Source organism: Macadamia integrifolia, chromosome 2, assembly GCF_013358625.1.
Source record: "Macadamia integrifolia cultivar HAES 741 chromosome 2, SCU_Mint_v3, whole genome shotgun sequence".
NCBI classification, from domain to species: Eukaryota; Viridiplantae; Streptophyta; class Magnoliopsida; order Proteales; family Proteaceae; genus Macadamia; species Macadamia integrifolia.
Window position 1 is genome coordinate 5,668,870 of NC_056558.1, and position 23,685 is coordinate 5,692,554.

The following is a 23,685-nucleotide window of genomic DNA, read 5'->3' on the forward strand; positions in this document are numbered from 1 at the left end:
GCCTACAATATATACCCTATAATATATAAAACCAACATTAAGCTACATCAAATCATTAAAAATCAACCCTATCAAAATCACCCTGCATTTTACAAAAAATCGTCCGCCTAGTGAATCAGGCGTGACCTAGTGTCCATGGCGGTGCCATGGCGACCGCCATTTGTGAGTCACGTAAATCGTAGCACTGCCATGAACTTCTTTTTCCACCAGGACGCCAAATCACCGCCTTGGCGACGCCATGACAACTATGGCAAGGAGGACCAAATATCCGAAAAGGTGGGGGGGAGGAAGGGGGCACTAGACATTATTAGAGATGATGGAGGAGATAGGGGCACTTCTCCCTATGCCAGAGGAGTAGATAATTCTAGGGCTAAGCACATAGAAGAGGACACCCACAAGGTGCCAAGGGTTGAACCAAAGGTTGGTGTTGAGGCCATTGCCAATAAAGGAGATGGCAGATAAGGCAGTGGGGTGGCCATTGAGAATGTTGCACCGACCCAGGAGGCATTAGAGGAATGGGATACAGTCCAAATGGAGTCATTTTTAAGGAGGTGAGGGAAGACCTAGGAAACCCAGATCTCTTTTTGCTTGGAAGCAATTCTCCAAATGAGCTTGAGAATGCCCACCATAGTTGTCAAGGCGTCGCCTAGGTGACGACTAGGTGTTCAGGCGGTTTGCCTGGGGCCTAGGCGACAGTCGCCTTGTTGCACTACATGTCGTTTGTCGCCTTGTTGCACTACATGTCATCTTGTGTTTTGGCACTTATTTATGCCAATATCATTTAAGTATTTACTTAAGATATTATTCATAAATAAGCAAATACCCCCTATTTGAATCCAATAAAAATAATTTAAAAATCAAATTCCAAAAGGATAAAAAGTCAAAACCCCAATCTAAGAATAAAAACTGGATTTTGGTTATAGGGGCGATTTTCAACTATTAAATGCTAGGGTTTTTCTCAATTATGAAAATTTTATAAATTCTATCATGTTAAAACATTACTAAAAACTAAAAGTCCAGTAAAATAATCTTTTGTTTTGATATCCATAAAATTATTTTCATTAAGGTGATTTTCACAGCATTCGCGCACTTAAAAATAAGTTTGATCGAAACATAACTGTCATTACAACTCAGATTTAAGTAATCTTAAACTTGTTGAAAAGCTGGTTTTGTATTATAACTAATACAAAAAGTCTCATGTAAAATAAAATCATTTGACCAGTCAAACTTATTATAGAACAAGAGCATTTCTCTAAATTTTGATTTCTTATAACTTAATATGACTTAATGTTAATTTTTTATGTTTTAATATGGCTAAATGTTAATTTTTAATGACTAGATGTTGCTTAATCTTGATATTTTATGATACAATGTATATATAGCTTACTAAATAATGTTAGAAAATAGGGAAAATAAAAAATAACACTTGGTCACCTTCTCGCCTAAGCGCTTAGACAACCCTCCACCGCCTTGGTTCGCCTTGGCACCGTGATAACTATAATGCCCACGGAGTTCACTTCCTTAATTCTGCTCAATCCCAGGCCTTCTTCATGTTTGGGGAGGCAAACAAAGGCCTAGATGAGGGGGTGAAGGAATCTTGTAGAGTCAGAATCTTTCCAAAGGAAGGAGCATAAGAGAGACTCAATGGATTGATGGTGAAATGGGGGATAGCAAAGACACCAGACCAGTAGAGATATATGGACTAGAGCACAGATCTGGTGAGCTTCAGACCCGCATAGGAGAGCAGCTTCCCTTTCCAGAGTTGGACTGTTAGAGTCTTTTCCTGATAAAATCAAGCATAAGAGAGCAGTGGTGGGCGATGAGAAGTGCAATAATAGGGGGAAGCTCTAGGTATTTGACTGGGAGGGAACCAAGAGTGAAGCCGGTGAGCTGAGAAGGGATTTGGTGGTTTCTGATACTCCAAAGAGAGAGGTGGGATTTAAGGAGATTGATGTGAAGACCAGAGAGTTGCGCAAAAAGGTGGAGGACATGATGGAGGATATGGAGAGAGGATAAGCTATGGAGAAGATCAAGAGATCATTAGCAAAATCTAAGTGGGTGAGAAGAGATTTACACTTAGGGATAGGAGAGATAAGGCGGAGATCAGTGGAGGATTGGATGGATCTAAGGAAGAAGTCAAGGGCAATGGAGAAGAGGAAGGGAGAGAGGGCACCCTTGGCAGATACTAACACCAAAGGGAAAGTACCCAGCCGAACTACCATTGACGAGGATAGAGAAGCAGACAATAGAGATGCAAGTGTAGATCTAGTGCACAAAAATTGGAGGGAAAGACATTTGAAGCAGGACTTTGGAGATAAAATCCCATCTGATGGAGTCAAAAGCTTTATGGATGTCGATATTTAAGAGAACAGCAGAGGATTGAGTTTTTTTGTCAAATCCACAAACAATTTCGTGGCAAAGAATAATGTATCTACAATGCTTCTCCCAGCAATGAAGGCAGATTGGTTAGCACTGACTAAAGAGTTGATACAAATTGGATTCTATTGAACAAGATTTTGGCAACAAATTTGTACATAAGGTTGCAAAAGAGAGATGGTCTAACATCCGACATGGAGAAAGCTTTAGCAATTTTAGGAATAAGGCATAAGAAGGTATGGTTGATTTCTCGGATTTCGTTAGGATTGAGGAAGAAGTTGCGGACAGCCAAAATTAGGTCTAACCTGGTGGTACTCCAACATGAAGAGAAGATGCCTATGCTGAATCCATCAGAACTGGGCACTTTATTGGCTTTATGGGAGAGGATGGCAGCAATGATTTTATCCTCAAAGGGGATGACTTGGAGAGAGGGGTGGAGGTGGTAAGGAATGAATTTATTGAGAAGGTCAGATGTGAACTGATTGTTGGGGGATTGATGGACAAGGTGGAACAACTCAGTGTAGTGGGAGACGGCTTATACTTTAATGTTCTCAAGGTTGGAAAGGGAGGAACCATCAAGGTGAGAGGTAAGCAGCTGAATGGAGTTTGCATTGATTCTGGCTTTAAGGGAATGATGGAAGAAATCCGAATTGGAGTCAGCAAGCTCAAGCCATTTAATTCTGGATTTCTGCCGGAACAAGCTCTCTTCTTGTACAAGAAGGGAGGAAAGCTCAATGGAGACAATATTTCCCTCTTCTGCGAGGGCAGTGTTGAGGAGATCAGATTGGAGCCTAGACTGAATGGAGATGGAATTATCTTTGCACAAGGTGACCCAACAGGAAATGTTACCAAAGCAAGAGGAGTTAGATTTGAGAGGAGCCTTGACAATTTTAAGCTTCTTGGCGAAAGCAATGACGGGTAGGAGAAGGCTTGCACCAGGATGGACCAAGCAAGGTTAACAATAGAAGGAAAATCCAGATGACAGGACCACATGTCAAAAAACTTGAAGGGCTTCAGGCCAAAGGAGATATGGGGGCGCACATGAATGGAAATGGGGTTGTGGTCTGAGATACCAAGGAGGTCAAAGGTGCAGTGGGAAGAGGGAAAATTGGTGATCCAAGCTTCATTGACAAGAGCCCGATCAAGTTTGCACGCAACCCTATTGGCCCCACAGCAGCGATTGTGCCAAGTCATCTTAGTTCTAGACCAATCTCAAATCATTCATATCAATGTCATCAATGCAATCATTGAAAGGGTCAGGAAAAAGATCAATAAGGGTCACCCCCTATCTTTTCATGACTAAAACAAACCATATTAAAATTACATGCGGCTCCCTAAGGGAGGGATCCAACCGATTGGACAATGGAGTAGAGATCAGACCAAAGAGGGAGCCTTTTAGGGGAACAGTTAAAGAGCATAGGTAGATGTGAAGAAGCAGTTGTGGGCTCCTGAGGGATAAGAGATGGAGGGGTGAATGAATTGGGAGGAGGTGACAATAACATAAAAGGATTCCAAAGGATCCAAATGTGGCTAGAGGGGGAATGGGAGTAGTTGGATGAGAGACTAGTTAGGGGCAATTGAATTGGCAATGCAAGAGGCATTGGGCTCAAGGACCTTGGTTTCTAAAAGGCAACAAAAATTAGAATGAGAGAGGATGTGATCGGACGGTGGATTTTTTAGCTAGGGAATTCAAGCCCCGAACATTCTAGACAGTCCAAAGGGTCACTGGGGCGAGTAGGAGGGGGCAATAACTCTTGAGAGTAAGAGAGGTTACCAAAGGAGGGCTTGCTTTCGTTCGGCAACTATATTCCTTTAAGGGAGAAGGATTGGATGTCCATGAGCTCTTAGAGGATGCAGACATGCGGGAGCTTTGGCAAGAACTGCTGGTAGACTTGGCCAGGGAAGCTTTGCTGGTTGACTTGGACAAGCGCTTTTGGCGGATGACAGGGGAGGCATTATCAATGCAAGGGGCAAGGCCGACAGTATTAGAGGTCGCAAGATGTGGGCCTACGAGGTCATGAGAGACCCATGGCTGTTAACTCGATCTTCCGCAGAGGCAGAAGGAGTAGTTTTAGTGGATGGAATTCACACAGGAAGGGCCTGTGTGGACCTGAGAACTTCCTGATCAGTGACTGGGAAAGCCAAAGAAGAGGGCAAGGTGGCTGTCAAGGCATGTCCAAAGAGCGCCAAGGACGTGGTGGCTGTAGGGGATGATTGGCAGTGGACAGGACTGGCGTAACAGCAACAGTAGAAAGATGATCCGACATGCCATTAAATGTAGTGGCTGAGTAAAGGGTGTTATCTAGGATGGGCTTGGATGGACCTGAGAGCTTCATCGACAGCAGCAGGTTGCTACACCCTAATAGAAGGCAAAGGGGGACTTGGACCAAAGGAGGCAGAAGGAAGGTGGGAGGAAGAGATCCTCGCAGAGGAAGCGGGTGAAAAGGATGGGTTAATAGGTAGGTGGGTTGGGTCATTTGGAGCAGTGTAGATGGGTAGGGTGGGAGTGGTAGAATTAGAATGGATATCAGTAGGTTGAGGAAAGAACCGGTTGGTTTGGGGTGGGATTGGGTTGGAGTGGTATAGGTTGGAGATTAAGTGGATAGCTACGGAGTGGGTGACAGATGAGATGGACGACCCTCAAAAGGGGGAAATCGGTAAAGGGAGGATGGGGATGGAGAGGATTGAAAGTGAAGGGAAGAGAGATGGCATCAGTGGTGATATCAGGATCGTGTCGATGGAGATCAGGGAGGCGAGGACTGCTTGCACCAGAGACATGGCACGCTAGAGCACCATCAGCAACAACACCCGAGGAATTTCTCAAAGCAGAATCTCATAGAGGATCGGGTGTAAGGGTCTTCATCAAACCAAACAAGGCAGCAGAGTCTTCGTCAGAGCTAGAGTGGGTTGTCAGCAAGGAGAACCTATTTGATCCAGCGATCTCTCGGTGGTAGTCAGAAGGACCGATGGATGCTGCACGACCAGATGGAGAACCATTGGCGGCAATATTCGGAATGACCATACAACCATGTTTCCTGCGATGGCGATTACGAGGGATTCTTTTTCCTCTTGCAGGGTTCGAGGATGGAGATCCAGCCGTAGAGGGGGCTTTTGAGAGCTAGCAACAGGAGCTTCAAGGTTCTCAGATTCAACTAAGAGATTTGCAGGAACAATGGGAATGCATAGGCTTGAGTGGTGGCCAAAACCCTTACAGTGGGTGCATTACGGAGGAAGCCACTCATAGTGGACAACCTGGTTAAAGGAGTGACCATCATCGAAGATAGTGATCGTGGAAGCTAGAGAGGCTTCAGCCAAGATTTCAATGCATATTCTTGCATAGGCTATCCTGTCCATCACCTTGGTTCTGTGGTCTGAGTAGAGTGGCTTCCCAATTACTAAACCAACAATGCTCAGGCCTTTGGCACACTAGAAATGGAAAGGCAAGTTTGGGAGGGCAACCCAGATGGGAATGGATTGAAGATCTGTTTTGCTCAAGACAGAGTATTTGTCCCATTGGCATAGGAAAATAAGTTTTGTTGCTACTTGCCATGGCCCTCCTTCAAGGGCAGTGATCTTGTCAGTTTCCTCAGAGAAATTAAATATGAAAATGTCATTGTCCAGCAAATAGGTAGACACCAAACCATTAAGTTTCCATTGATTGGAAAGTGAAGTTTTGATGACGGTGAATGGCAGTCAGCTACCAAGGAAGTGCCCTATCAAGTAGGACTTCCACCTAGATATCTCATGCTCAAAGAGACCTGAAGGGAAAAGGCCCACTATCTTGTCATCGATGATGGTGGGGCGAACAAAACGAAGGGAGTGGCCAACATTGGAGGGGTGGGAGGGAGACAAGGAGGAGACAATTTGGTTCCAAGGTTTAGGAATGGAGGAAGAGAGGGAGATACAGGGGTCTGCGGAGGCAATGTTGACAGAAGGGGAGGAAAGAGCTAGCTGGTTTGAGAGTGGACAAGGAGGAGGGGGAGAGGGTCCGACGCTGAAACCGTTGGAAGGAGGTTGGGCATGGGAGGGTTCAGGTCAGACATGCATCTCTTTAAGTGCTTGATATAATAAATAAGAGGTTCCTAGCCAAAATCTTCATTTTAGTGTTATTAGGTGTTGATACATTAAACCTTGGTCACACTACCATCAGTATTTTGACTAGGGGTAGTATTACACATATGTTCGGTCTATGCACCACATCGTCTTGGTTGCACCTATACCTGAGACCACTTCCAACTCTGACTTGAACCATCCATAGCCCTCTATTGTATTTTTTTTTTTTTTTTAATGAATAAAAATTTAATTACGAGAGGAAAGAATATACAAGGGGGGAAGGGGGAGGCAAAAGCCAACAAGAAAGGGGGAACAAACCCTACAAGAGGAAACAAGGGGGAGCCGCTACAAAAAGTCAATCCATCGCATAGGGGGGGGAATGATAGAGGAGGGGAGGCCCTAGGAGACAACAAAAAGCATGTTCCTTGGGATGTCTCTAATTGTGCGATGATGAAGGGAAGCAAGTTTGGAGTTAACATCAAAGTAGATGGCCTTCCAAATCATATCAAAAGGCCAAGATTTGGACATCCATCTACGAAGATTACGCTCCATACACAAGTGGGAAATGGTGGCACAGAATGCAAGCTTTCTGACAATGTTGCAAATGGTAGATCCACCAAACGTCATATCAACGCAAATCCATTCTCAACTAAGGGGGAGGATTCTTCTGTTAGAAGGCCAGCAGTGCTTATGAACTCTCTTCTATACGACAGAGGAGAAAGGGCAGGAGAAGAATAGGTGGTCTACATCCTCAGAACTGTTCCAGTAAAGTCAGCAAGAAGGGGAACATGGATGTGGCGATGGATGAGGAAGGACTATGTCGGGAGGCAGTTGAGGATGGCGCACCAAGTTGTGAAGCTGTGACGAGGGACATGTCCCTTGAACTAGATGGTTTTGCGCTAAAGGACGAGCGGACCTTTGGAACAGACAAAGTCCCAAGCCGAGGAAGAGGTGAAAGAACTCGAGGGAGAAGGCGATGGTTTTGTCTTCTCTTCCCCTATGGCCAAAGGAAGGGGGGAAGGGAAGGCCAAATATCCGTAAGGTGGGAGGGGGCGAGGGAGGGGACCAGCCAACTAAAGAGATAATAGAGGAGATGAGGGCATTTCTACCCAAGTCAGAGGAGTAAATAACTCAAGGGCTGATGGAAGAGGAGAGAATACCTGAGGGATGACAGGGATCAAATCAGAGGGAGGTAGAGGAGCCATTGCCAATGGAAGTGGCGATAGCTCCGAGAGCAGTGCATCTCATGTTAAAAATGTTATGCCAAACCCAAGAGGCATCAGAGCCTGGAAAAGCAGCCCAAAGGGAATCATCCTTGAGGAGGGAAGAGCAGACCCAAGAGACCCAAATGGAATTTTGCTTGGAAGCAATCTTCCAAATGAGCTTGAGGATGCCCACAGAGTTTCCTTTATGCGTCTTTATGCTAACCCTCCTTCGGATTTAGGGAGGCAAATGGAAGCACAACTGATAGGGTAGAGAAATTTGGAGGAATCATTACCTTTCCAGAGGAAGGAGCAGATGGGGGATTCAATGGCTTTGGCATAGTTTTTAAGGCGCTAGTAAGGCGACGCCTTAGCAACGCCTTGTCGCTAATGCGGTCTAGAGATGGTAAGGCAATGCTCCACCTTATGTGAAGTGGCGCCTTATGGGGTTTTTTTTTTTTTTTTTAAAAAAATATTTTAAAATTACATGATGAAGATTCCAAATATAGATTTTTTATTGGTAGGTGTATGGTTTTGTTAACACTTGAGATGTATGGGATCAGCTTTGCTCCACCAAAAATAACCAAAACAAACAAAACAAAAACACGATTCACAGACAGGGTTTGGATTTTGTCAAGGGTTTTAAGAAAGGGCTTTGAGAAGGAATCAAGGAATAAGGAAGAACCACTGATCCAAGCGACCATTTGCTCTGGCAGCGGTGAGCTTCATTCTTCTTTGACAGGAGTAGAAATATAGTGGATGACCTTAGGGCTTAGACACTCATTTTGGCATCATAGAGGTAAGTATAATAAAGACTTGTATTTTTTATGTCTTCTTTTCTTTATATTTATAATTTTATTTCATAATTATGTATTTATATATGTTAATATGATTGATGATTGATGATTGATGATTGATGATTGATGATTGATGATTGATGATTGATGATTGATGAGTGACGATTGATGATTGATGAAGATGAACTAATTTTATTCACTTTATTGATTTGTTTTCTTAATGAATATCTTACATTGGTATAAATATGATCCTTTAATATTTATTTAACATATGAGTAATAAGATTCAACTAGGATTTGAGCCAAATAGATTGCTTTTATAAAAAAAAATTACACATGAACGCTTTAGTCAATAAGGCGACGCTTTATGCCCGCCTTATTGCTAAGGCGCTCCGAAAGACCCTCAAACGCCTCCGTCGCCTTACCGCCTTAAAAACTATGGCCTTTGGTATTAGTATTCAAGAAATCTCATCCTTTATTCATAATCAATTGAGTGCAGTTACCCCTTCATACTTTTGTTTTCATTTTTATATATGATACATTTTAGGTGATTGGGCTCAATCACAAATAAAAAAGGTGATATAGAGGATGATGTTTTATAGAAAAATAAAATAGGATGGATGAAGTGGAGAGGTGCATTCGGAGTGTTGTGTGATTGACGTAATCCTATAAAACTCACAGAATAAATTTATAGGACAGTAATACAACCAGCTATGATCTGCGGTGCAGAATATTGAGCAATTAAGAATGGCAAAACTAGGAAGCATAAGTAAGGAATATTCAAATTCATAGTTGTCAAAGCGCTAGGCAAACCAAGGCAATTGAGGAGGGTAAAAAATTAAGGCGACACCAACAAGGCGCCTAAACACCCAACGCACCTGACAAAAAAAGTAGCCAAGATGCCTAGGCAATGCTTTGACAACCTTGTTCAAATTAGAGTTGACTTTGGAGTAGCTCCAATACATGAGAAGCTACAAGGAAATCGTTTGAGGTGGCATGTCCATGTTCAACGGAGGCCTTTATATGCTCTAGTAAGAAGGATTTATTTGTTTCAGATTGAAGGAGACAAAAGACCCAAGGTTAAACCTAAAATGACTCTGGGAGAAGTGGTGAGGAAAGACATGGTAAATGAGGACTTATATCAAATATTACCTCAAATAGAGCTGATTGGGGGTAAGGATCCATGTAGTCGATCCCATTTAGTTGGGATAAGTTGAGTTGTTGTTGCGTGTTGTATATTTTACATATTGCTTATTTATAGTGTTTGATGCTTCAAAACTATATTTTGCATTTATCCTTAGCATTTTCATGCATTTATCGACCATTTCACTGCATATCTTTAATGTATATTGCATCTCTCCCATTCGAAACCCAATACGTATAATTAAAACCTTGGAATTAAGCCCCACCAAGAGTGCAAGACACGCCAGGCTTCAGGCCAATTGAGGTGTCTTGAGTTGTATGCTTTTAGGATATACTTAACTTCACAGGGACTCTAGGCATGGGCTGGGCCAGACTATTCCTAAGCGTACAAGATCTCGCTGAGATCTCGGAAATATCTCAGTTTTGAGAGATCTCAAGATGAACGGCATGCAAGATGCAAATAATACAATATCTTGACCGAGGTTTCGGTATCTCAGCAAAATCTCTGTTATCTCTACTAGTTTCGACCCAATCTCGGATATCTTGACTATTTTTAGCCTGTTTGTGAAGAAAACTACCTCACATCTCCTATTTGTACCCTTTTGGGCCAAATCTTACCCAAAGAATCTTGGAACAAGAGGATTTTTTGCTCAAAAAAACAAAATCTTACCCAACTTTTATGATTCAATTGGAGAAAAACTTGATTCGCCATTAGGAACAATATAGTGGTTATGATCCTACCAGCCAAATGTTTCATTACTAGGAGTCTAGGATTCTAGAATGGGCATAAGGTGAGTCATCCACTTGCATTGTACTATTGTTTATTCTAATATATGTGACTCTCAGTAAAAATCTAATGTATGTGATTCAACAATGTATGATGTCTAACTTATTAAATGGTTTAAAATTTTATGTCTTTTAATTCCTAATGCTTATTTAAGTTGTTTTACGTGAGTTATTTGCATTCTACTAGTACAAAAAATTGTGTAGAATAGCCTAGGGTAGAGACTGTATACAGCGTAGACTACCAAACTAGGGTCCGAAGTCAAAAGTACCATTTTGGGTTTGATTTTTTTTAAATCTAATGTTTAGAATGTCAAAAATAGGTTGGGTGACAAGTTTCAAGACCTAACTTGGCCATATGGCCATCGAGAGTTCATAAATTTCCTGTCATAAAATACCAGATTTCGCCGAGATCTCACCAGATCTGAGCCTGGGGGAAACCATGGAGAAACTAAGACCTTAAACCATGTTCCTAGGCCCAAACCCGCCCAAACATGGAATGGGTCACTCATTCGCATCTGCAAGAATTGAATTGGAAACCAAGACCCAGCCAATCATCTATGCAGAGAACTTCTGGAATTCGCTGTTGCATAACTGAAAAACAGGGCTGGAAGATTGAAGGATTAATTAACCAGATGGGAAGGGAGAGAGAAAAAAGGGTAGGAATCCAGCTGACCTACCAAGTAATCCACCTTGGTTCCATTGGAAATCCATCCATTCACAGTATACCAACACCACCAGACAATCATTTTCAACTACGCAAAACTAAATTTCAATGGCTCTAAAGGTATGGTCACAACTTTTTTATTTGTAGAACTATAAAATCAAACTCCAGCATTGAATAGGATTAAGTTATATACCCATTGCAACTTCAAATAGTGAAACGAACCAACAGGAAACAGGAATTAACTTAAACTTCCACAGTTCTACTCCTACCAGACGTAGCACTATCTCCTAATGTCACTAAAAATCAAATAACTAAAAAAAAGAGTAAACAAGGCACCCTAAGGAGCCCAGAACTAAAATAAAATTCCTGATGGGGAAAACCGTAATAATGCAAAGGCAATCAATTTGGGCTTCAAGATAAGGATCCGCCTGCATCTGTGGTCTTTTAAATGGGGGGAACCATGTAAGAGATGGGGGAAAACCATAACAATGCAAAGGGAGAGGGAGCGCTGCGACACCATAGTGCAGTTCCCACCAATGAGGGGGATGGAAAAGGAATCATCCAGTACGGGTTTTAATGAGAGAGATGTGTGAGAGCATGTGCAAGAATCTGCACTGGTGTCATGGCAATTCTTTTCCCTAATGCAATCACAAAAAAATCCCTGACACACAAAGTTACCAGTTAACATAGGTTCAAATAAAATGGTAAAAATAAAATGTTAAAATTTTACCTGACATTGTCTGGAGTAAGCTCATCTAATACCATCTGAATGGTTCCTGGACTGAAGTTAGAAGGCAAGGATGATGCCCCTAGCCAATCTTTTGGGGGATATAGCTGAAAAGATATTTTTAGGCATTATACAGAAAGCAGCTTATTCAAAACTCAGAAGGTAAAAAAATATATATCCAACTAACAAAGAAGATAGATTAGAGAAATGACAGTTCCTAATTGCTCAGACACTAGATTCAAGCTGAAAAAACTAAACTATTCTAATACTACTGTACTTTGAGAGGACAAACAACAAATGTGCACAAGCAGATTCACAAATTTTCAACACGTCAAATTCAGTACCCGTTTTGTATTTTTAACATACCTTCAACCATTGGACAAATGTCAAAGGTGACTTCCTTTGTAAGTAAACTCCCTATTCAATGTGCATAACAGCATAATTTAAATGCTTAAATTTTCTTTAAACTATTATTTTGGTAGTTATGGGTATTTTTCTTTTCCCTCCAGACCAGTGAACTAAAGTTTAACTCTAAGTAATGTCTGAGATGAATCCTAAATTGGAAATGCCATTTTCAGTGAACATTTCGGTTCACACCCAGAAAAAGAAATCTTAGCATTTCACTAATTGGACTGAAACTGCAGTGAAGATTTGGTGCAAATAAATGTTTGCATACATACATAGGTATATATATATTTTTTTTAATGAATATTTTTTTAATTATTAATGGAAAATCACTAGTACACAGTGGTACAAGCCCCCTGAGGGCCAAGGCTCATGGCCTCCCAGCAGAAAAACAAATAAAATAACACCCAAACCCCTCACAAAGGAAAAGAAGGCCTTGATATGGATCTAGGTCTTTTCTCCCCTATATTGATTCACTTAAAATAAAATGAAATTACATCCTTACCCCCCATGCTAATATATGAAAGCCAAGGAAGGGAAAGTTAGAATATGTGAATGGAGAGGAACAAGAAGATGTGAGATGAGGAAGAAGATGGAGAAGTAGAAGAGGCTCCAACGAGATGTGAGATGAGGAAGAAGATGGAGAAGTAGAAGAGGGAGAACCGGAGAAGAGAGGGAATCGATGGTATGTTGGAATAGTGAGTTGTAAGAGAAATCTCACATACACCAATAAATCCTTTACTAATATATTTACAAGGTATTACACGAACCTCCCTAAGGAGGGAAATCACACATACCTCCCTAAGGAGGAAAAGGAAAATAGAACATAACAAGATAAATTACAATACTACCCTTTAGAGTAACATAACTAACATCTCTAACACTCCCCCTCGAGCTAGAGAATAAATATCATGCATTCCCAGCTTGGACAACAGAGAACTGAACTGATGATGAATAAGACCCTTCGTGAAGATATCAGCCAGCTGATTTTCAATCCTCACAAAAGGTGTGCATATGTAACCAATGTCGATCTTCTCTTTAATGAAGTGTTTGTCCACCTCTATGTGCTTCGTCCTGTTATACTGCACAGGGTTGTGGGCTATACTTATGGCACCCTTGTTGTCACAATAAAGCCTCATAGGAGCCTCAGTATCAAAACCCAATTCTTGGACCAGCCTTCTCAACTAGAAAAGCTCACACACTCCATGAGCCATGGCTCTAAATTCTGCCTCTGCACTAGACCGAGCCACCACAGATTGCTTCTTCCACCTACAAATGTGCAATAGCCTCATGTAGATCTCCTATCAGAAACTGAGCCAGCCCAATCAGCATCAGTGAAGCTTTCTATCCTCGTGTGGTTATGCTTGGTAAAAAGTAGTCATTTTCCTAGAGAGGACTTCAAGTACCGGAGGATGTGGTAAACTACATCCAAGTGCCCACTCTTGGGAGCATGCATAAACTGACTCACCACCCCCACTGTATAAGTAATGTTTGGACGAGTCAAGGACAAATAAATAAGCTTCCCAACTAGCCTTTGATATTTCCTGGCAACAACAAGAGAAGGGCCAGCATCTTCCCCCAGCTTATGATTCTGCTCAATAGGAGAACTTGCAAGCTTGCAGCCCAACATTCCCGTTTCTTTCAAGAGGTCTAGAATAAACTTCCTTTGGCATATCTTTATGCCCTCCTTGGATCTAGACACTTCAATCCCCAGGAAATACTAAAAGGATCCTAGATCCTTAAGCTCAAACAGTTGGGCTAAATAGTTCTTCAGATTGACTGTCTCAGTTCTGTCATCTCCAGTTGCCACAATGTCATCAACATAGACAATCAAAGCTGTGATAGTGCCATTACCACGCTTAGTGAACAGAGTGTGGTCAACCTGACTTTGGAAATAGCCATTCTTCAGGATGGCCTATCGGAACTTTTCAAACCAGGCCTTTGGAGATTGTTTAAGACCATACAAAGCCTTCTTGAGAAGGCACACCTTTCCTGCAGCTAAAGGGAACTTAAAGCCAGGAGGAGTCTGCATGTACACTTCCTCTTCTAAGCCGCCATGTAGGAAGGAATTTTTCACATTAAACTGATACAATGGCCAATCTTTATTTGCCGCTAGAGATAAAAGGACCCTTATGGTGTTATGCTTAGCCACAGGAGCAAATGTCTCCTGATAGTCAATCTCATACACTTGACTGTATCATTTTGCCACCAGCCTTGCTTTGTACCTCTCAATAGTATCATCTGACCGGTACTTGATTGTGTAGACCCACCTGCATCCAACTGGAGTTCTCCCCCTTGGAAGGTAAACCAATTTCTAGGTACAATTTTTTTCAAGGGCCACCATTTCCTCGGTCATAGCTTGCTTCCACTTTGGGTCAGACATAGCTACAGAAACATTCTTGGGAATAGAAGCAGATGAGAGCAATAGTAAATGCAACACCTACAGGGGATAGAGAGTCATAGGAAACAAACTGGGCTATAGGATTAGTACAAGCTCTCTTTCCATTCCTAATAGCAATAGGAAGATCTAACTCTGATGTGGAAGGATATTACCTGACTGAGGAGTGTGGATTTCAGGAATTGGATTTAAAGAGGACTCTTGGCAGGTTTTCTTGTTCCTCCTTGTGTACACAATAGTCTCCTTTTCATTACCTGAACCCGAACCACCTCTTGAATGATTACCAACATCAACAATATCCACCTCTTTATGTCTCCCAATGTCAAGCATAAAAGGAGAGATAGGCAATGGGGAAAGAAAAGGGATCTCATCAGTAGCCTTCTAACCTCCATTATGCTCCCCCTGAATAGGATGTTGAGGAGAGAAAAAAAGGTGCAAACTCAAGGAAGGTGATATCTTTAGAGAGAAGCCTTCGTCTGGAAGAAGAATGATAGCACTTGTATCCCTTGGTAGTGGAGGAATAGCCAAGAAAGATACATTTAAGTGCTTTGGGGTCCAGTTTAGTCCGAAAAGACTTATAAACATAGACATAACAGATACACCCAAACATTTTGGGTGGAAGAGAGAAAGAAGAAGATTGAGGAGACAAGATGTCCAAGGGAGTTTTGGAGCCAAGGAGTTGTGTTGGCATACGGTTGATCAAATAAGCATCAGTAAGAAGAGTATCAGACCAAAAAGTTTTAGGAATATGCATGCCAAAGAGAAGACTCCAACTGCCCTCGAATAAATGGCGGTTTTTCCTCTCAACTACCCCATTTTGTTGGGGTGTGTCAACACAAGTTAGCTGATGGATAATGCCACGGTCAGTAAAAAAGTCTTGAAGACCACCATACATAAACTCCCCCCCTTCGTCAGAACGAATAATTTTAATTTTTGTATCAAATTGTGTATATGCCATATGATAAAAAAATTTAAAAGCATCATACACATCACTCTTATGCTTCATCAGAACAGTCCAAGTAGCATAGGAAAAATCATCAATAAAAGAAACAAAGTAACGAAAACCAAGTAAAGAAGTAGTAGTAGAAGGCCCCCAAACATCAGAGTGCACAATATGAAAAGGAACAGTCGATCTATTACCATGATAAGGATAAGAGGAACGACAATGTTTAGCAAAAATACATGGTTCACAATGAAAGACATGGGAACTAGGAAAAGAAGTAAATAAATGAGGTAATTGTTTCCTCATAACAACAAAAGATGGATACCCTAAACGTTAGTGCCACAACATCACAAAATCCACAGAACTATAATCAATACGTCCACACACATAAGACTGAGCTGTAGCTAAAAAAGATGATTGAGACTCAAGTAGGTAGAGTCCTTTCTCCTCACGCCCACTGCCAATAATCCTCTTCGTCACCAAATCCTGAAAGAAAATGAGAAGGAAAAAAAGTGACACAACAGTTTAAAGATTTTGTCAGATGACTCACAGGTAAAAGATTGCGGGTAAGGTCAAGAACGTGAATAACAAAATCAAGTGAAATGGAATAAATAATAGGAATGCTACCTTTACCAGAAATGGAGGAAAGGGAGTCATCGGCAACCCTGACCTTATCTCTACCAGAACAAATAGAGTACGTATCATAATAATGGGACGTACCAATCTTATGATCCGTAGCACCTGAACCAATAACCCAAGATGGAGTTGTGGAAGGGGCAGATGAGGAAACCTACGATGCGGAAGCTAAGGACTCTAACACTGTAAGGGAAGAAGATGATGAGCCTCCACGTTGAGACATGACCCTGTGGAATGCTGCGATATCCTCCCTAGTAAGGGAGTTGCGCTCTGGTTGTGAGCTAGAAGCAGTTCCTGTAGTAGCATGCTCAGTCTCAACACTGTGGGCTCTAGCTCCCCCCACTACGTCCACCACAAGCACCACTAGAACCACCACACATGCTAGGAGGTCGACCATGAAGAACCCAGCATCTCTCTTTGGTGTGCCTAGACTTCCCACAATGATCACATTGTCTGTCATCTCCACAAGATGGGCCTTGACCTCGGCCACCACCACACCAATCTTTCAGAGAGCTAGTAAGAGTTGACCGCTCAAGAGAAGGGGTATGTTCTATGGCCACCTGCCTGGTCTCCTCACTTTGCAAATAACTACACACTTCATCAAGGGATGGAAGAGCTGACCGACCCAAAATTTGTATCCGGATTGGCTCATACTCAGTATTCAACCCACCAAGCAAAATAAGAACTTGTTCCTTCCCAAGTGTCCGATAAACCTTAGCTTCATCCTCAAGATTGGACAGTTTAAGGTCCCTAAAGTGATCATACTCCTCTCAGAGAGTAATGACAGTGTTGTAATATTTAGAAATGGTCTTAGTCCCTTGCTTCATGCCAATGACCTTCTGAAGTAGTTGATAAACCTTGGCCGAGTCACCCACACGGTCAAAAGTCTTAGTAACACTGTCCAAAATATCCTTGGCCGTTTCTCTCCTAATAAACCTTCTTCCAATCTCAGATTTCATGAAAAAAATCAACCATGTCATAATAGTGGAGTTCTCAGTCTCCCACTTTGGATATTTCGGGTCTTCTGGGTTAGAAGCCTTAATGGTACTTGTAATATACCCTAGCTTTCCTCTAATCCGCAAGGAAAGCTTCACAGAATGAGTCTAATCCAAATAGTTGGTGTTGTCAAACTTCACAATAGAGATCTGGGTATGTGGGTTATCAAAAACCATAGGAGGAGCACCACTCAATACACTGGCTGAAACATCACCAAAGAGGGCTCCAAGGCCACTATCTTCAGACATATTGTAGATAAAGGGTCACACACAAGGTGAGGAGTACAAACTCTATCCAAAAAATTGCTTTCCCTAAACCAAAAAGAAAACCAGCCACCAATACAAGCATACACTTCAAAGGAATTCACAGCATCTACCTCCTTTAAGGTGTAGGATCATAACATAGGAGCTATAAAGCCCTAAACATCATACCTCACAAGCAAATAGTAGTCGGAAGCATCACAGACAACATTTTAGAAGTAAAAAAGGCCAAAAACAAGGCAGGTGGTACCCTATATGGACTGATATTTTTGAGTTGTGGCTGCCTAACTCAAGGAGGCTTATAACGAGACCAAGAGGGTTAATACTACACCCTAAGGCGATCTAAATGGGCCTGGTTTCAGCTCCAAAGCTGACCAGATGAGAGAGAAAAGGGAAAATACTCCAGGGCTGGAGGTCAGTTTACCTAAGCCTGGTTTTGGTTCTCACTGGCTGCAAGTGTCCCTTTCTTCAAAGAAAAACTCCCCTTCGTGTCTCCATAGTCTCCTTGCATGCCTCCCTCAAGGTTTCTTCAATATTCTTGCATAAAAGTTCATTTCCTTGGAACCCCTTTGTAACCTAGGGTTCCAAAGAGAAGAGAAGGAAGGAGACAAGTAGTTTGACTCTCAATCCAACCTTACAAGACCTCTGATACCAAGTTAGAATATGTGAATGGAGAGGAACAATGAGATGTGAGATGATGAAGAAGATGGAGAAGTAGAAGAGGGAGAAGCGAGGGAATCGATGGTATGTTGGAATAGTTAGTTGTGAGAGAAATCTCAAATACACCAATATATCCTTTACTAATATATTTACAAGGTATTACACAAACCTCCCTAAGGAGGGAAATTACACATACCTCCCTTTAGGGAAATTACACATACCTCCCTAAGGAGGAAAAGGAAAATAAAACATAATAAGATAAATTACAATACTGCCCTTAGAGTAACATAACTAATATCTCTAACAGGGAAAAGGTACAAGAAGGAAAAACACATTACAACATAATGGTCTAGTACCTAAAGTACCCTTATTATATGGAATTACATAACTCTAACACCCCCTCAAGCTGGAGAATAAATGTCATACATTCCCAGCTTGCATAGAAGATACTGAAGTGATGAAGAATGAGCCCTTAGTGAAGATGTCAAACCAGCGGATCACCTATCCTCACGAAAAGGGTGCATATGCGGCCTAAGTCAATCTTCTCTTTAATGAAATTTCAACCCACCTCAACATGTTTTGTCTGATCATGTTGCACAAGATTGTCGGCAATACTTATGGCAGCCTTGTTATCACCATAGAGTCTCATAAGTGCCTCAGTATCAAATCCCAACTCTTGGACTAGCCTTCTCAACCATAGGAGTTCACATACTTCGTAAACCATAGCCCTGAATTCTACCTCTACACTTGATCAAGCCACAGGCCACAACAAGCTGTTTTTTGCTCCTCCATGCGACCAGGTTACCACCAAAAATGTACAATAGCCTGACGTAGACTGTCTGTCAAAAACTGAACCAGCCCAGTTGGCATCACTATAGCCTTCTATGGTTAAATGGTTGTGATTGGCACATAACAGCCCCCTTTTCCTAGGCTGGACTTCAAGTGCCCAAGGATGCAATATACAGCATCCAAGCGTCCACTCTTAGGAGCATGCATAAATTGACTCACCACTTTAACTACATATGTGATATCTAGGTGAGTCAAATGGAGATAAAATTTGGTATTTCCTTGCATCGACAAGGGATGGACCACAGATGTGGTCCACACCTAGCTTATGATTTTGCTCAATAGGAGAGTTTGCTAGTATGTAACCCCACATTTCTGTTTCTTTCAACAAATCCAAGACAAACTTCCTTTGACATATATTTATTCCCTTCAATCCTCAAGAATTACTTCAAGGGTCCAAGGTCTCTAATCTCAAACTGTTGGGCCAGGCAAAACTTCAGTCTCTCTATCTCAGCCCTAGCTTTTCCAGCCACCACAATGCCATGTACATAGACAACAAGGGTTGTGATGGTACCATTACCTCGTTGGGTAAATAAATTGTAGTCAGATTGACTCTAGGAATACTCATTCATTAGAATGGCCTATTTAAACATCTTAAACCAAGCCTTTAGGGACTGTTTGAGGCCATATAATGCCTTTTTAAGAAAACAAACTTCTCTTTCAGTTGAAGGGAACTTAAAGCTTGGTGGAAGTTTCATGCATACTCCCTCTTCTAAGTCAAGAAGAAAAGCATTCTTCAAATCCAGCTAATAGAATGATACAATGGTCAATCTCTATTCGCTGCCTAAGATAAGAGAATTCTTATCGAATTGTGTAACGCCACAAAAGCAAATGTCTCCTGATAGTCAATCTCATACACCTGATTGTACCCTCCGACCACCAACCTAGACTTGTATCTCTCAACAACACCATCTGATCAATATTTAATTGTGTAGACCTATCTACATCCAACTGAAACTCTCCCCCTGGGAAGATCAATCAGCTTCCAAGTACAAGTCTTCTCAAGTGATATTTTAGGGAATGAAAGTGGAGGAAATAGCAATAAAAATGGCAACATCAGTAGGAGAGATAGCAACATAGGAAACAAATTGTGCTATAGAATTAGTGCAAACTCTCTTCCTCTTTCGAATAACAATGGGAAGATCTAACTCAGAAGGAAGGGAAGTAATGTTACCAAATTAATGAAGGTGGATCTCAGGATGGGGATCCAAAGAAGACTCTTGATAGGTCTCCTTTCCCTTTCTTTTGTACACAAGTAACTCCTCCTCATTACCAGAAGAAACACCTAAAAGATAAACAACATCCACTTCTTTGTGTTTCCCAACATAAAGAAAAAATGAAGAAATAGGTAGAGGTGGAAGAAAAGGTCTAACATCAATAGCCTTTCCCCTCCCAATGTGATCCCCCTCAAGAAGATGGTGATGAGGTGTAAAGAAAGGCACAAATTCAAAGAAGGTTGATTTCTTTGGAGAGAAGTCATCTTCGGTAAGGAGGATGGTAGCACTTATAGCCTTAGGTAGAGGGGGAATACCCGACAAAAAGGCATTTGAGGGCCTTGGGTCAAGTTTGGTCTAAGCAGCCTTGGTAACATGAATATAACAGACACCCCCAAACACCTTAGAGGGAAGAGAGAAACATAGGGAGATAGAATTTCCAAAGGAGATATAGAACCAAGGAGTTTAGTGGGTAGGTGGTTGATTAAGAAGGCAACAATAAGAAGGGCACCAGACCAAAAAGTCTTAGGGACATGCATGCCAAATAAGTGAATAACAGACTCCTAGTGACTTATAACAAATGGCAATTTTTCTTCTTAGCAACCTCATTCTGTTGGGGTGTGTCAACACAAGCAAGCTGACGGATAATACCATTATCGGTAAAAAAAATTGGAGTATGTATCCCCATCCCCTTATCAGAATGAACAATTTGAGTTTTGGTATCAAATTTAATACAAATTCATTTGATAAAAAAAAAATTGAAGGTATCATAGACATCGTTCTTGTGTTTCATCAAAAAGGTCTAGGTAGTGAGAGAACAATCATCAACATATGAAACAAATAGCAATATCCAAATAAAGAAGTAGTGGCAGCTAGTCCCCAAACATCAATATGCCCAATATGAAAAGGAACAGTAGATCTATTACCATAATAGGGATACGAAGCATGACAATGTTTGACAAACATATCACACTTCCCGCAACTACCTTCCTTGAAAAACTAACCCAACTCACCTCACATAGCTCGCCTTCCCCACCCTAGCCCTCATTATCATTTTTATTGTTCATTCTATTCATAACTCGGTTATTTATTAGGTGGTTCAACCTAGCTTTTGTAGGTCGAGTCCGCATAGGCGGGGACTTTGAGCGATTTTGTAATATCATCAAATGAAAGTGTTTAACCAATGCCGCCTCTTAGGAATCATTTTGAACAAATTTCCTTCCAATCTTCACTACTTTTTTCTTTTATTTATGGGATTTCTTAAAGAGAACTAGGGCAAGTCATAGATCTTCCTCTGCATATGGGTTCGGTCCTCCAAGGCCTGTGAGAGCTCTCTTTGCTAACGTAGGAGCTCTGCCTGGCGAAACCACATATCATATGAATATTCTTCTCTGACCACCTGAGCAAATCCACCGCCCTTCTTGTTCGTAGCCACAGCTACTTTTGCACCATCCGTTTTTGGTCCAACAACACCAATCCTCGACTTTGAAAGTGGACGCGATCCTTTTGCATGTGAAACATGGTACTTTAAGAAGTAAAAACTATTGGTAGGGAGGGAGGACGACTGTTCAGGAAGAAAGAGTTGGCAACCTAAGAGGAGAGAGCTTCAACTAAGTTTCCCATACACCTGTCGACACTTTAAAGGGCATTTTCCTCATTTCTACACTTATCATTGAAAGAGCAATCAGAGCACATCCATCTCTCTGTGCGAATCATTCCATCTATTAATCAATACCATTCCTGATCTCCAGAGTGGAGCAGAAGAACAGAGTGAGGCAACTTGAAAAGGAGTTAGGGCATCAACAGGGATAGAAGAAGATGGTTTCACACATTGGCTCTTTTTGCTGCCAAATGAAGCTCTTATATCGGCTAAGAAAACGGAAAATTCCAATCTCTTTTATGGTGGTTGCTGCTTACATGGTTTAAAGTATCTCCAATAAGATACGATACCCTCTGATACATATCTTAAATTTAGCCGACCGATACGGCGACCTATACTAGTACTTTTTTTTTTTTGTAAGTAAATAATTCATTACCAAGCAGAAGAAAATACATACAACCCCTAGAGGGGGGAGAGAGGAGTGAAAGCAAAAACAAGAACCAGCCCTCAAAGAGAGGTTGGGTTCCTGAGAACAGAGCTAGGAAGCTCCCAGGAAGCTATAATGTGACAATTTCTTGGGGAGGGGATACAAGAGGAAAAAAAACATTTGCAATCTTGGCTTTAACATCAAAGAAGATGAAGCCCCAAATCTTTCCAAGAGGTCGAGTTGGAGGTCCATTTCCTATCCGAACAAAGGGAAGGGTAAGGGTGGATCCCTCTTGTTCCTATTTAGTCCCTTACTAGAAATAGAAGGGAACTAGCAACGACCATAACATAACCTTATCCCTACCAAACAAACAGAACATAAATCATACCACTAAGACATACCGATCAAATGATCGAAGGCGCTAGCGTCAATGACTTATGAAGAGGCAGTGGATGGCACAGATGTAGAGACTTGCAAGGTTAAAGCCAAAGAGTAGGGCACTGTAGGTGTAGAAGAGTTAACCAGCTATAACATAACCTTGCGAATGCTATAATATCCTTTTGAGTAAGGGAACTATGATTTCCTTATAGTCCAGATGAGTACCCCATAGGCCCAGTCTCAGTCATCACGATGTGGGCTCTAGCTCACCCTTTCTTGCTACCACGCATACTAGTGGATCCACCATGCATACCAAAGGAACGGCCATAAAACACCCAACACCTCTCTCTAGTGTGCCCAAATTTCCCACAGTGGTCACATCTGAGTCGATCTAAGTCATCCCCATAGGTGGCCATAGGACTCTTCCTCCAACTCGCCAGTCTCTGTGGGAGCCAGAGTTAAGTGCAGATCGCTCCAAGATGGTACAGCTTCCATGGCCACTCTTCTGGTCCTCTCACTTTGCAAGTAGCTGCATATTTCATCTAAAGAGGGAAGAGATAATTGGCCATTGCATCTAGATTGGTTAATATTCCAGGTTCAGCCCACCAAGGAGAACCAAGACATGTTCCTTCTCAAGTGTTCTATATACCTTAACTTCATCCTCAAGGTTGGACAGTTGGTCCCTATAGTGTTCATACTCCTCCAAAGGCCAACAACAATGTTATAGTACTCCAGAATGGTCGTCTCCTTGCTTCATTGTGATGACTTCCTGAAGGAGTTGGTAGACTTTCACCGAGTCACCCACTTAGTCAAAAATCTTAGAGACATTGTCCCAAATATCCTTGGCAGTATTTTTTCAATATAAATTTCCTCCCAATGTTGGGTTTCATAGAAAAAATCAACCATTTCATAACAATGGAGTTCTTGGTCTCCCATTTCTGATACGTCAGATCGCTTGCATTAGGAGCCTGAATGGTGCCAGTAATGTACCCTAACTTCCCCAACTTTGCAGGTAGAGCTTCACAGAATGATCTCAATCCAAACAATTCGTATTGTCCAACTTGACAAAGGAGATCTGAGTATTGGGGTTCTCAAAGGCAATCTAAGTAGGATGGGGTATGCCCAATCCACTAGCCGAAGCTTCCACAGGTCCTCTGACCTCGGACATAATGTTG

The 23,685-nt window shown here is 41.7% G+C and overlaps 1 protein-coding gene across 1 annotated transcript in view; it reads right to left on the reverse strand.

The window, feature by feature from the left end:
* Positions 1–23,685, reverse strand: part of LOC122088725 (insulin-degrading enzyme-like 1, peroxisomal) — a 60,237-nt gene that overhangs the window by 1,751 nt on the left and 34,801 nt on the right. Inside the window, exon 14 of the mRNA XM_042658049.1 lies at positions 11,751–11,854. Coding sequence (XP_042513983.1) covers positions 11,751–11,854 — 104 coding nt within the window. The remainder of the gene's footprint in view (positions 1–11,750; positions 11,855–23,685) is intronic.